The sequence below is a fragment of the Dermacentor variabilis genome, chromosome 6 (assembly GCF_050947875.1).
Source record: "Dermacentor variabilis isolate Ectoservices chromosome 6, ASM5094787v1, whole genome shotgun sequence".
In the NCBI taxonomy this organism is placed as follows: Eukaryota; Metazoa; Arthropoda; class Arachnida; order Ixodida; family Ixodidae; genus Dermacentor; species Dermacentor variabilis.
Genome location: NC_134573.1, coordinates 74,030,604 through 74,043,550, shown reverse-complemented (window position 1 = coordinate 74,043,550; position 12,947 = coordinate 74,030,604). Strand labels below are relative to the sequence as shown.

General features: G+C 46.5%; 1 protein-coding gene across 1 annotated transcript in view; it reads left to right on the top strand.

Moving 5' to 3' along the window:
• The window catches only part of LOC142584864 (glycine receptor subunit alpha-2-like), a 116,862-nt gene extending 104,325 nt beyond the window's left edge, over positions 1 to 12,537 (top strand). The window contains exons 5-6 of the mRNA XM_075695171.1: positions 6,766 to 6,891; positions 8,629 to 12,537. Coding sequence (XP_075551286.1) covers positions 6,766 to 6,891; positions 8,629 to 9,062 — 560 coding nt within the window. The 3' untranslated portion in view covers positions 9,063 to 12,537. The remainder of the gene's footprint in view (positions 1 to 6,765; positions 6,892 to 8,628) is intronic.
• Positions 12,538 to 12,947: the final 410 nt, after the last annotated feature.

Genomic DNA, 12,947 nt, shown 5'->3' with positions numbered 1-12,947 from the left:
CGGAACGTATTCTAATTTACGAATTTTAGCCAGTGAGCTTGCAAGGCGTATCCACTTGGAATGGATGCTCTGAATGGCGCAGGTTTGGAGATACGCGCCATCAAACTGGTACAAAAAATGCACTGTTGTTTCACTCACTTTTTAAGAAAGCGATCTTTTATGCACTGAACCACAAAAATAACTGGAACGCCCATGTATTTCGTTCCACGCTTTCGTGAATAATAGCTACAAACTGGTGTCACCCTGGTAATTCAAGTGAATACGTCTTGCAAATTGACCAGCTACAATTCATAAATTGCAATATGTGCCGTAATATAATTAAAAAGGTAATTAGTCATTTTTATCAGTTAGTTTCGATTTCTCGTGCTAATGATGTACGCCTCTTCGAATAACTAAGCTCAATGACAAGAGTTCTGCTATCTGCCACAGGCAAATTTTTAAAAATTCCATAAAACCTAAAAATAACCACACCTATATATATACATATCATCAGCCTATTTTATGTCCACTATAGAATGGAGACCTCTCCCTGCGATCTCCGATTACCGCTGTCCTGCGCCAACGGATTCCAACTAGCGCCCGCGAATTTGCTAATTTCATTGCCCCACCTATAGTCTTCTGCCGTCCTCGACTGCGCTTGCCTTCTCTCATTCTGTAACTGTAATGGTTCACTGGTTATCCATCCTACGTATTATATGGCCTGATCGGCTCCATTTTTTTTCGCTTAATGTCACTTAGAATATCGGCTATCTCCGTTTGCTCTCTTATCCACGCCGCTCTCTTCGTGTCCCTTAACCTTACGCATAATATTTTTCGTTCCATCGCTCTTTACGTGGTCCTCACCTTGTGCTCCAGCTCCTTTGTCAACCTTCAAGTTACTGCCCCATATGTTAGCACATAATTTTTTTTTCTGGAATCTAGGCTGGGCCCGATATTAAGCCGACTTCCGCAAGTACGAAGCCAGAAGAAAAATGTGCCTCGAGTGTAGGCCGGACAGAAAAGCATTCACGAAATGAAAACGGCATTTATTGAATATGAACGCACCGAACTCATGCTACGTCATCATTGAAGCTAACCTCGACGCTATCTTCTTTATCGCTAGCTGTCATTTTACAACAGTGCACTATCTTCAGTGCCATCAAGCGCATTAGAGTTGCCGCCCTTGTTGAAGAAGCGCACGATCAAAGTTGCTGGGATGTCGTTCAAACGCTGTACCTGCCCAGCCCGCCACCTGTGATTGCGATGCTCGTTTGATACGGCCCGTTGCCGTCAGCTTATGGTCTTCGTCATTCAACCAGTCCGTGTAGTGCTTCCGCAGATGATAATTGAAGGGTTTGTTGCTGCAGACGTATAGTGACTGCCAGTGGCCTGTCATGCCGCCCTGTATGACAGCGACGACCATGTAAGTTTAGTCAAGCGCAGCATTCTAGTTTTCGGTCAGGTGCCCACGGTACGAGTCAAGGACAAGGAGCGAGTTCTTTGGCAAAGGACTCCTGGACGCCGTCGCCACACAATCTTTATCCACTCCTCTATCATGGCGTTCGTCATCCAGCAGTTTCCATTTGCCCGCACAATCACGTTTTTTTTGGGGGAAAGGTTCCTGAGCCGGCAGTGTCTTTTTTTTAAATATAACATAAGGAGGGAGTTTATGCCCGTCAGCTGTGCAGCACAGCATCACGGTGGCACGCTGCTTTTTATAGGCCGCAGAGGGCACCTTCACCTCCTAGGCACCTTTTTAATCCACAGTGTACGCCACTGGCGTGTCGAAATACATAACCGTTTGGTCGGCGTTGACGATTTGCCCTAGGGTGTAGCCCCTCCTTTCTATCTTTCTCAGCACGTAGCGCTGAAAAGCTACCAGATTTTCTTCAAAATCACTTGGTAGCTTCTGAGTGATTGAAGTGCGAAGCCGAAGCGCTTCACGATTTTCTGAAGCCAGCCCCTAACTGGCTTTGAAATCCGTTAGCGTTAGGCCTCGCTCCCTTGAAAGTTCCCTTGCTTTCGCTTGGAGCACTTCTGTCGTTACTGGAAGGGCAGCTGCCCTATGCGCCCGAACAATTTCAGCCGAAATTGTCTCCACTTCGTGCTGAAGGCCTTTTTGTGGTTAGGTAAATGCCATCCTCAATGCGGCACACGCAAAAGCATCTCCCGTTGCCCCCTCCAACGACGGACGTTTCTTTCATTTTTGTCGAAGTCCCGCCCGGCTTGAGTGTTTGACGATGCCTCTGCGGATAGCACAAGTTTTCGTCTGAAAGTGGCACTATAGTGGCATCGCCTGTTTAGTGCAATTAGGATAACGCTACGCTGCGCGGTGACACGACGCAGGTGACACATGTCAAAATGGCGACGTCGCTCATGCACTTCAGTTGGCTAGTGGCGCGGCAAGTAGCGGCTGCGATATTGACCTTTTTAGGTGGCTCTTGCTATGCACTATATTTATTAATTTCAATTAACAACTGGTGCGATCCTTAAGATAGCCGAGTCTAAGCCAACCTTAGAATTTGGTACATGATTAATTAAAAAAAGAACTATCTGCCTAGATTCGAATAAATACGTATATATGTATATATAATCTGTATTGTGTAATGAAAATTAAATTGCTACATATAACCTGAATATATAATGTCTGCTCACCGGTATCTCCCTCTAGAGCACACCGAACGTTTAATGGAATAGCTCATTATATGCAACGGATTCCATAATTTACTTACTTTCTTTGAAATGGTCATTTCGTATGCGCCACATGGTGTGTGCCCGTTCTAGCCCGATCGTTCATAGTGGGTATGATCTATTGAGGAACAAAACATACAGAACCTTTATTTGTAGCTAGATATGTGCAGGTACTCTGTGCCTACACCTGTCGTCGCTGTGCTTCCCTCGACAATAGTCGTACACGGCCTTCGTTCTCGTGACATCGCTGCGCAGACGTCTTAGTGTCCCACAGTGCGCATCAGCCTGATGTTTTTTATGTTTCTCTGTCTTTATCTTTTTTCCTCTCAACCGTTCCTTCCGAGCGGTGTATTCAACTTGGACTGCCTGCGCTTAACCTTCCTGCCTTCGCCTACTTCCTTTCCCTCTCCCTGATGTTTTTATTGGAAAGCAATACGAACTTACACGAACTTATGCGCCTCTGTTTTGAACGGTTTCACAGTCACGTTCATCCTTTCTTTAAATTTTTAATCAATCAGTTTTGTGTGCTCTGCACAGTAAAATATACAAACAATACGTTTAGATCGATAGTCAATGGTTAGAGTTGGGAGTCGAATATGACGCGCCTCTGTCCTCTCACCTGCCCCCCCCCCCCCTCCTTTCGTGCAGACTAAGTATGGTATCGTCCCTGTGATGTTCATGATTGCTTGCTTGCTTGCGTGAGTTTGGGTGTCGTTAACGTCTTTGCTGGTTTCAATGATCTATAACGGATTGAAAAAAATCGCAAGTGCAATATGTTGCCGGCTTCTCCACAACGCAGAATACGTATCTAAAGTATTTTAACTATGCAGTCGAGTAGCCGGCTCTGCAATGCAGCTTACCTTCCCATTTTTTTACGGTCAGTAAGCAGAAAAAGAAGCTTCTTTTTAAACTGCTTTCTCAAAATTCCCTGCTGTAATCCCCTCTGGTTGGATTGTGAAGTTAGGTCGCGAACTTTGGGCCTGTCCGAGTTCATTGCTGTATTTTTCATGGGAGACACCGACATGTATTATGCAACTACAAAGGACACCCTGGTCCCCTGGCACGACTCGAGATGGTGGAGCAGATATTTTATTCACGAGTTCTCGCATGCGTGCCAGTCTCTGTGCCTGTATGGCTCGTGGCCAAGTTTGTGAGTTTGCGATGGGCCGGGCACATACACGAAGCTCTGGTGCCTTGCGCCCGTGATAACAAGATTTGCTTCCGACGTGGCGAGGAATTACATTGTTTCCCCGGCGCCCTCTGAGTGCACGGAGGGAGACGCTGGACGTCGACGGTGGAGGGCACGTTATTTATTTCTTAAGCATGCGTCCGGCTATGAGGCGCGGATGAGCCTCGAGCATGCTTTTGTAGAAGGCGTACTCTTTTCCCAGTGCACTTGACGGCGTGGAGCGAGGCCACTTCCTTGCACTGCGCTCTCGGGGGGACTCGAGTTGCACAACGAAACGTTAAAGCAGTTTGTCTTGGGCGAGGACGGAGCGGCGTCGACGCTCTTTCGATGATGAGAAACGCGATACGCTACCTTCGCTACTTCTCCATCAGCGCTGCAGGAAAAGCGCATAGACTTGTTAAGCGTTTGTTATGGATGATAGCGGTTATACAGGTCGCAATAGGTCTTATGCAAATGATTTTGTTGGGTTGGTCGATCCGTCATTAAATAACGCCCCTGGATAGAAAAAGAAACTCTCGCTGACTTGCGGCAAGATTCGAACCTATGGTTTTCCAGCCAGGTGTTTTAGCTGATAAAGTATGGCAGTTTCATGTAAAGGGTGGACTAATATAGTAAAATGCTACGTAGCTGTTGTTATGCAGCAGCTGCGTAGCAATACACTATTTTATGAGCAGGTTGCGTAGAAAATTAGACGCGTCACTTTTCCGGTCTTAGGCGGAGGACTTAGGTCTGACCTATACCTAGTGTAGCTGCCTATCACACTAGGTAGTTTGCTAAGTTTGAAGCGACCTTTTAAATGAGGTACACAAAAATCGTTTACTTTAAACAAGACCATGGAACAACGGCGTCGCATATCGCAGCTCCAAAAGGCCACAAACGCGCTTCTGCAATATGTAGAAGCTACGTGATTGAGCGACTCTCTGTGATCCGGACTGAGTGCCGTCAGTAGGATACAGATAAGAAAACATTTAGCACGTCGGCGACCCACAGTGGACTTTCTCTTCTCTTAATCTTTTCTTCTCCTCTCCCCTTCCCCCAGTGTTGGTTAGCCAACCGGGCTCAGTCCTGGTTAAACCTCCCTGCCTTTCATTTATCATTTTCTCACTATCTTGAACAGAGCTCTTCATATTAATTGAACAGAAACGAGAAGTACAGTTGACTACATTTGAAAACGCTTTATGTCTGCACGTGTTTCTTCGTTTCAATCGCTGCTTAGTTTTCTCTTATTTCATCGAAAAAGTGCATTGCGTTTACACGCATGGTCCATTTCAGTGACGCACGTATGGTCTGTGCTTATGTAGTTACCGAAAATGTCGGCAAAGATTACTAGTCTTCAGACAACGATGGTTTCCTCTCGCTTAGTATCCTGTCGTTCATCTGGAGAAGATGCTTATCGCAAGAAAGCGATAAGCACAAGCCAACCCGAATGGTTGCTGAATAAGACGCCCGTACAAAGGAGTTTATGACGCGGGAGGACGACTGCAGAGGGGGCTCAAGCACGAGAATGCCCTAGGGCGCGATCGATGGGCCCATTCAAGGGATGGTGTCACTACTCGTCGGACGTCCGAAGGGACAGAATGGTGCGAATGGGCCTGAGGGCCCAGTGTGGGTTCCTCAGACAACGGCCGGTTGTGATGATGAGCTAAGCTTTCTTTATATCTCGCTTGTTTGTGCGTCCGCATTCGTAGAATATGGCGGGAAAATATGCCCATTTTTATAGGCCATCAGTGTGCCTGTACGGAAGACACGCTCTTAGAAGAGAAGGGCTGTGTTTCAGCGCATGCTCCGGCTGAGCTGAATGCCACCGTGTTGTTGATGTGAAAAGACTGCTTATTATTCTGTACGAAGAAAAAGTGTCGAACGAGTGTCAAAAAAAAAAAAAAGTGGAGACGGATCCTACTGCATTGAAAAGGACTAAGCGAAGCTGTATCAAGCGAGGAAGTGACGTCTCTCAGGCAGCCATCGGTTGCCAACCGTCGTGGTGGCGTATACGCTATGGAGTTTCGCTGCTAAGCCCGAGGGCGTAGGGCCAAATCTCGGCCGCAGAGGCAGCGTTTCGATGGAGGTTAAACGCAGAAACGGCCGTATACCGCGTGCATTGGGTGTACGGTAACCAATCCCAGGTGGTCACAACTATTCCCGAGTCTATCCCACTATGTTGCGTCTTATAATTATATCGTGAGTTTCGGCGTGTAAAACACCACAATTTTAATTTAACCGTGGGTGATCGTGCGATCATATAGTGAAATGGCGTTTTCGTAATGCTGAGGACAAGTTCAATCAGATGCGAAGCAGAAAACCTTTCTTATAGATGTACACATTTGCCGCACTTTATATTTGAACTGGCTTCGCTTGTGTAGTGGGCTTTTTTTCAATATGCAAAACGTCTGTTCGCACTCGGTTCTTTCTTTCTATAAAATTGCGTATGAAGCGACGCAAAGAACGACGAGTGCTGACGCGTCCATTGTAGTTCCCTCACCAGATTCACGTGACCCTATGTAGTTTTACTTGTAATTGTTTGTCTTTGTCGTTTAAGAACAAGAAAGGACTGCGTAGTATTGTAAAGGAAGCGGTGGCTCATTCTAGCAAGTTTCTTTGTCTTTTCGCGCTCCAACAGAGAAAAAAATGCGAGGAATGCTTTTAAATGAATGTCGGAATACTCCTCGCCCGAAATAATAAAATACCAAAAATACCAAACATGGAATATTGGGTTCCATTCTCTACACTTGTCACACGTTTTTTTCGACAACATGAATGCAAATAAACTTACGCGGGAATTCTTGACCAATGTGGACTGATTCAGAGGTGCTGCTTATTAACTCGGGGCACGTTCACGGTGGACACGATCGGCTACGCTTCTCTTTTCTGACAAACGCATTCTTTCGTTCTTTCTTCTCTTAACGCAGTCGTCCACCCTAGGGAGCAGGTGATACTTCACTGGAAATCGTTCCGCATCACCAAGAACCTCTCTCTGTCGCAGTTCAAGGCTATCTACGTCGGGCACGGCGATTGCACAAAGTCATTCGACGTCGGTGAGCACGCTCTACTTTGGTGTTTCTACCGCACCCGTGAGGTGTCGTCACAAGGGAATGTTTTGACATGAGTAATCCTAATCCACTAGTTGATGTAAAGCGGCAACGATGTTATCTTGCCGACGAGGACAGTTAGCGCAAACAAAAAATACAATGGGAAGAAAAGACACAGGCGTTGCTGTTTGTATTTGCAAGACCAATTAGCCCAATACCTAATTTTTGTAAGCCACATTCTCGCGTGGCGTTAGCGCGATTATTTCAGGTCACCCGCCGTGGTTGCTTAGCGGCTTTGGTGCTGCGCTGCTAAGCACGAGGTCGCGGGGCCAAATCCCGGCCACGGCGGCCGCATTTTGGTGGGGGCGAAATGCAGAAACCCCCACGTACTTGGATTGAAGTCATTATAGAACCCCAGATGGTCGAAACGTCATGGCGTGCCTCATGATCAGATCGTGGTTTTGGCACTTAAAGCTCAATAATTTAATTATTTGGCGTCAATCGATTACCAAAGCGATATTCACTGTGCTTACAGTGAAAAGAATCCCTTTCAGAACCACAAGAAATACATTTCTACCAAAATAATTGTCTAGCCTAAGTGTATTTTTTCCTTTCGTGGTTTTGGCACTTAAAGCTCAATAATTTAATTATTTGGCGTCAATCGATTACCAAAGCGATATTCACTGTGCTTACAGTGAAAAGAATCCCTTTCAGAACCACAAGAAATACATTTCTACCAAAATAATTGTCTAGCCTAAGTGTATTTTTTCCTTTCGTGGTTTTGGCACTTAAAGCTCAATAATTTAATTATTTGGCGTCAATCGATTACCAAAGCGATATTCACTGTGCTTACAGTGAAAAGAATCCCTTTCAGAACCACAAGAAATACATTTCTACCAAAATAATTGTCTAGCCTAAGTGTATTTTTTCCTTTCGTGTGTAGTTACATTTATGTGCACGTTAAAGAATCCCAGGTGGTCAAAATTATTCCGACAGGCCTCATGGTCGGATCGCAGGTTTGGCTCGTAATACCCCAGCATTTAATGTGTAGTTAAACTGACGTAAGGGGTCCGACGACGGAAGTCGTGACAAAAATTGTTTCATGCGCGTTTGGTGCTTAACACAGATAACGAAAATAAAAATATGACCTGCAATAATAGGTATAGGAACAATCATGGAACCAAACCATCCATGGAGGCTTATACGTTTTGAAGGAATACTTTCATACAGATGCTAAATGAGAAGACATGACATTTCAGAATTATGTGGGAGCAAATCGTCATAAATCATAGTCATGAATCACAATCGAACTGCGCACGCACATGTAAAAATATTCCCAGATCGTCATTGGGTAACACCGGTGGGAGCTCTCACAAGGCCCTCGTGATTTAAATGAACTGGAAGAAATTGTTTATATACTCTGTTTTCTGTTCCGTGCCTTCTAACACTTTAAGCACCAATTTAACCCCGGAAAAATGTACCAAAGCGAACTAAAAAAATGTACAAAAAACGTATTACACGGCGTTCCAATAACTGTTCTCGAAGACAGCTTTTCATCAGCGCCGACCGTAACTTGTCCTCGGTGGGGCGAGCAGCACACCGGTCCTCAACGAGTGTGACTCGTCATTGGCGATATTGGTGCAGCCTCGCAAGACGAGTAGCGTTCGGGATGGGGGGTTAAAGGGGGTAACCGCTACCTGTTCTGCGTGTCACCTGCTCTCACCTGTCGTCTTCTCTGCGCAGGCACGTTCAGCTGCCTCTACGGCCGCGTCGAGCTGCGCCGTCGCGCCGGCTACTACCTCATCAACAAGTACGCGCCCAGCACTGTCATTGTGTTCATGTCGTTCGCCGCTTTCTGGATGCCCTGCGAGGCGCTGCCGGCTCGTGTCACACTCAGCGTCACCTCGCTGCTCAGCTTGGTGACCGCTCAGTACAACGCGCACATGCCGAGCGTGTCGTACGTGGTGGCCATGAACGTGTGGATGATCATAAGCATTCTGTTCGTGTTCCTGGGCCTCGTTGAGACGGCGCTCATCGTCACCTGCACGGCGAAGCAGAAGAAGGGCGTAGGCCGCTGGCCGAAGCCCGTGCTCGTCGACTGGATCGCCAGGATTGTGTTCCCCGCGGCGTTCTTCGTGCACTCGCTCATCTACTGGGGTGTCTATGGCCGGGACTGATCGCCTACGCTAAGCGGCGAACAGAATGCGAAAAATGAGCCACGAGGAACTGTCGAGTCGCGATGGAGAATGCAAGAAGGCAGCGTACTTGTAACAAGTGTGCATTCCGTCATCAGAACTCTGCAGCTTTCCTCGTGGAGGTGCTCTTGTAAGTGAGGGCTTATGGCGTGAACTTAGTCGCCGAAACTAGGCGCGGGACAGACAGTTCGAGTTGAATCTAGGGGAACGCCGGACATACGCGGAAAGCGCAGGCGAGTGGAGCGGTTCTTGGCCGGCGGGGACTCGCAAGTTCACGAGTATTAATTTTTCCAATGTTTCTTGTGCCGGCATTCACACAGCGCGGCGCCAGCTATGTGGTCTTGGGAGCTTATTCGTTTAACTGAGCCCTGAACCGAGGGCACATATTTATTTCGAGGCATTGCGGACATGTCTAGGCAGAGGCTATGGAAGGTGTAGCACTGGAAACATGGCGAGGTATACTTTCTTGCTAGCAGCTACTGCGCAGCGTGCATAGCACCAACTGGTGTTCACATAATATGGTGCCTTCTAAAGGCACCTCTATTTGTGCCTCAAGAAACAGCGGAGATTTCGGGAAAGTGCGGGGCAGTTCGGGACGCTTGAGGCTTACGCACCTACAATAAGCCTTGACGAAAACGTAAACGAAATGTCCAGAAAAAGTTGCGCGATAGCTGTGCTAGCACGCTGTGGCAAGTGTCCGATCTCCGCTGCGCGAAAGAATCATTCCGCCTTTGCTGGAGGTTTGCCACGGTTCGCGTACTGTCTTGCGACGCTTAGATGTGACAATTGAATCCAATTGATAAACAATTTTCACGGCGTACTTGCGTCTTAGGTAGAATACATGGCCAAGCAGCCATGTCATGTGGTGGTGCTGTGACCTTGCCCTGTTTGCGGATTATGAAAAACGTTGTAAAAGAAACGTTAGTCTTTTGCCGCTCCTGCGTATTTGACTGGCTCGACTGCACGCGCGCGCACTGACTTAGCGGCTTGTCACCCCAGTGTTTTCAATTGACGTCTTGGCGCCTAAGTAATCCAGAGCCATAAAAAAATAGGGCTTGATTCGCTATGCTGATGCCTCGTACCTTTGATACAAAAGGTGGCAAGGAGTAATGAAATACGAGGAATATTCACAATATCCACGCTGAAACAGATAGGCCTCTTGCCTCAGCGCCATTTTTACGATGAGTGTGAGTTGGTCTCTTCTTTAAAACGAAGTAAATGAATGGTTTTACCGTACTTCAAGTAGTGTTCAAGTTCGGCAGAGTACTGCAAAGTACTACTAAGTTGAAGCACGCCCATACACTCATGTCTGTCTGTGTTCTCCCTATTGAGCAGAGATATTTGCCAGTGTACTGCGACAACATTGTTTGTATATATTCTATCCTTGTATTTAAGGCGTTGTTTAAAAAATGATTGCTTGCGTTACGAACCTATAGTAGAAGAAGGGTTTGGATGGCACGGGGGCTTGGGGGGGGGGGGGTGGCTCTTATGGTTTCGTTCTTGTAAAGCAAGGTTACATTGTGATACTGCGAAATACTCCATCTTGCCTTGCGTACAAAGCCCTGATTGCATTGTTTTCCGCAGCTCACAGGTGTTCAGCTGACTTTTTTCTAATAATCGAGACGGAGGACTGTGTATATACTCGCACCGAAGAAATCAGAATAAATTATCATAGCCTAAGGACCCTTGTTAAAGAGTACTCATACTATAAGTGGGCACACAGCCGTTTACATCATCCATGGCTGATGTCGAGTCACTAAATGCTTCACAAGGACGAAGAGGTAACAGGCAAAGACAGCTCGTCGTCTGCTAGTCTTGCGTCATTAAATTTCTTTGTATTTTGAAATGCTTTAAGTTCTAGAGGAAGAGACTCATCGCAGCTTGGCTCGAGGTCATGACTTCGGTAACTTCTTGGCCCACCGAACGTGTTGGGCGTTAGAAGGCGGCTTTTGTTATTGCTGTTGCCGGCTTTCTGCGTACACATACTGTGCTGCTGATTATCGCTTTCACAGCTCTGTACATACTTCTGGCGGCTATGACTTTTGCGTTACAGGTTCTACCGTCTCAACAACAGCCGTTATAGTTAGAGCGGCTTGCGGCTCTTGCCGTTATAGCGCAAGTAACCGCGCTGCTGCGCCCATGCACCACATTGTGCTCTGCCATGACTCTGTGAAATTTGCTCATGCATTCTCTTCGCGCAAAGTTTGGACGTCTTTTTGACCACTTACTTCTACAAATCAATTTTACTATTTCACAATAGCATACTTAAAGACCTCGGCGCTAGAAGGTGAATTGTGAAGACACATGGCTGCGGCTAAGCTCAACATGACCTGAACATGCCTATCATGACTGGCGTGATTTCGGCGTAGTTACAACGTAAGGAAACGCGAATGAAAGCACAAACAGGAAAGGAAGCAAGTAAACAGACAAACTTACCTTTAATTATTTGAAATTGTAGACAGGCGCTTAATGTCTTCTATGAGCCCGTAACTAAGCGCTTTAGTAGAATTCACACCAGTGCTGTAAGCAGTGATGAATATGGAAAGAAAATAAAATCCCTCTTCTTGTTTGTTTTCTTCCGTTCGCGTTTCATTCGGCCGTGATAGCTCACCGTAAAAAAAAGTTAGGCAAGTTAGGTTATATCAGTCGTCTAGAGAAAAAGCGAGACTAATGTTACTCGTTACGTTCTTTATTAAAGTATATACACGTGTGCTTTGCCATCGCGTTGCGATTCTCTGAACATTTAAGGCATTTACTTTTTTGTTTCTCAACAAAGTGCCTCGGGTTTCCTTTCACGGCTTGAAAACCATTATGCACTTACTCTGCTCCGCAAATGTCTTTTTTTTTTGTCGATTGGCGCTGTAAATGTTTGCTATGAGACCTGACTGCAGCCTTATTTATTTGTCTATGTGTACCAATTTTGTTTGCGTTTACATCACAAATTTCGTCCAGCTGCAGTTGTAGCTTTCACATATTGGTTTTGTCAACGCCGTATTGTTATTGCGGGTTCTCATTATGCTTGATCACTTTTTCAGTGTAGAACATCCTTTGCATTTTCTTGCTTCTCCTTTTGTGAGGGTGCATTTCGGTGGGTGATTAGCCCGAAGCACTCCACGCGTGTACTTTTGTGTGTCGGTATGCATGCGCGTATGTACTGTGTGTGTGTGTGCTTGTGCGCATTGACGGACTGTGCGGTTTGAGATGCCTTGCGAGCGAGTCTTGACAAATCAGTCTCTTCAACTTGTCACCGAGCCCCCTGCGTGATATATTTAGACCGGGCCACTGCCAAGTCTCAAGCTAGGTGTCGTCGGTTCATGAGCCCCGGCGGCTCACGGTAGCGGCCGCGTTGCCGTTTGTGAGGGGTGACTGTGTACTGTGGGTGTATTTGCTTTTCTTTACGTTGGTGCTTTGCCAAAATGCTCTGGAAATAAAGTGCCCTTCTACCTGCCGAGGACAACGGGCGTGAATGATCTTTGATGCTTGAGTGACGACTCCTGCAGCCGTGTCAAACAAGTCATATTCGCAGAGTGTCTTGCAGGAAGGGTCCCAAGTACCGCTGTCCGAATAATTACTCCTCCACCAACGACAGACATCGACACGCGTGTGCCATCTGACAACAATTAGCAGCGTGAAATGCGGTATACGGGTGGGTATTTTCTTTTGAAGAGTTGTGGTGCCAGCTTCGAACTCCCATTGAAAGGCTATCGTGCCGCGCATGGCGTTGCTTGGCTTAGATGCTCGTGACTTTGCTTGCGTCTTCATTCTTCAGACTAGGGAGGGGGTGCAGCGTAAAGCCACTTGGAAAGATTGCATATAACCTCAGAGCCTGGTAAGTAACAGCGCATGAGACTAAGTCACGAATATGTC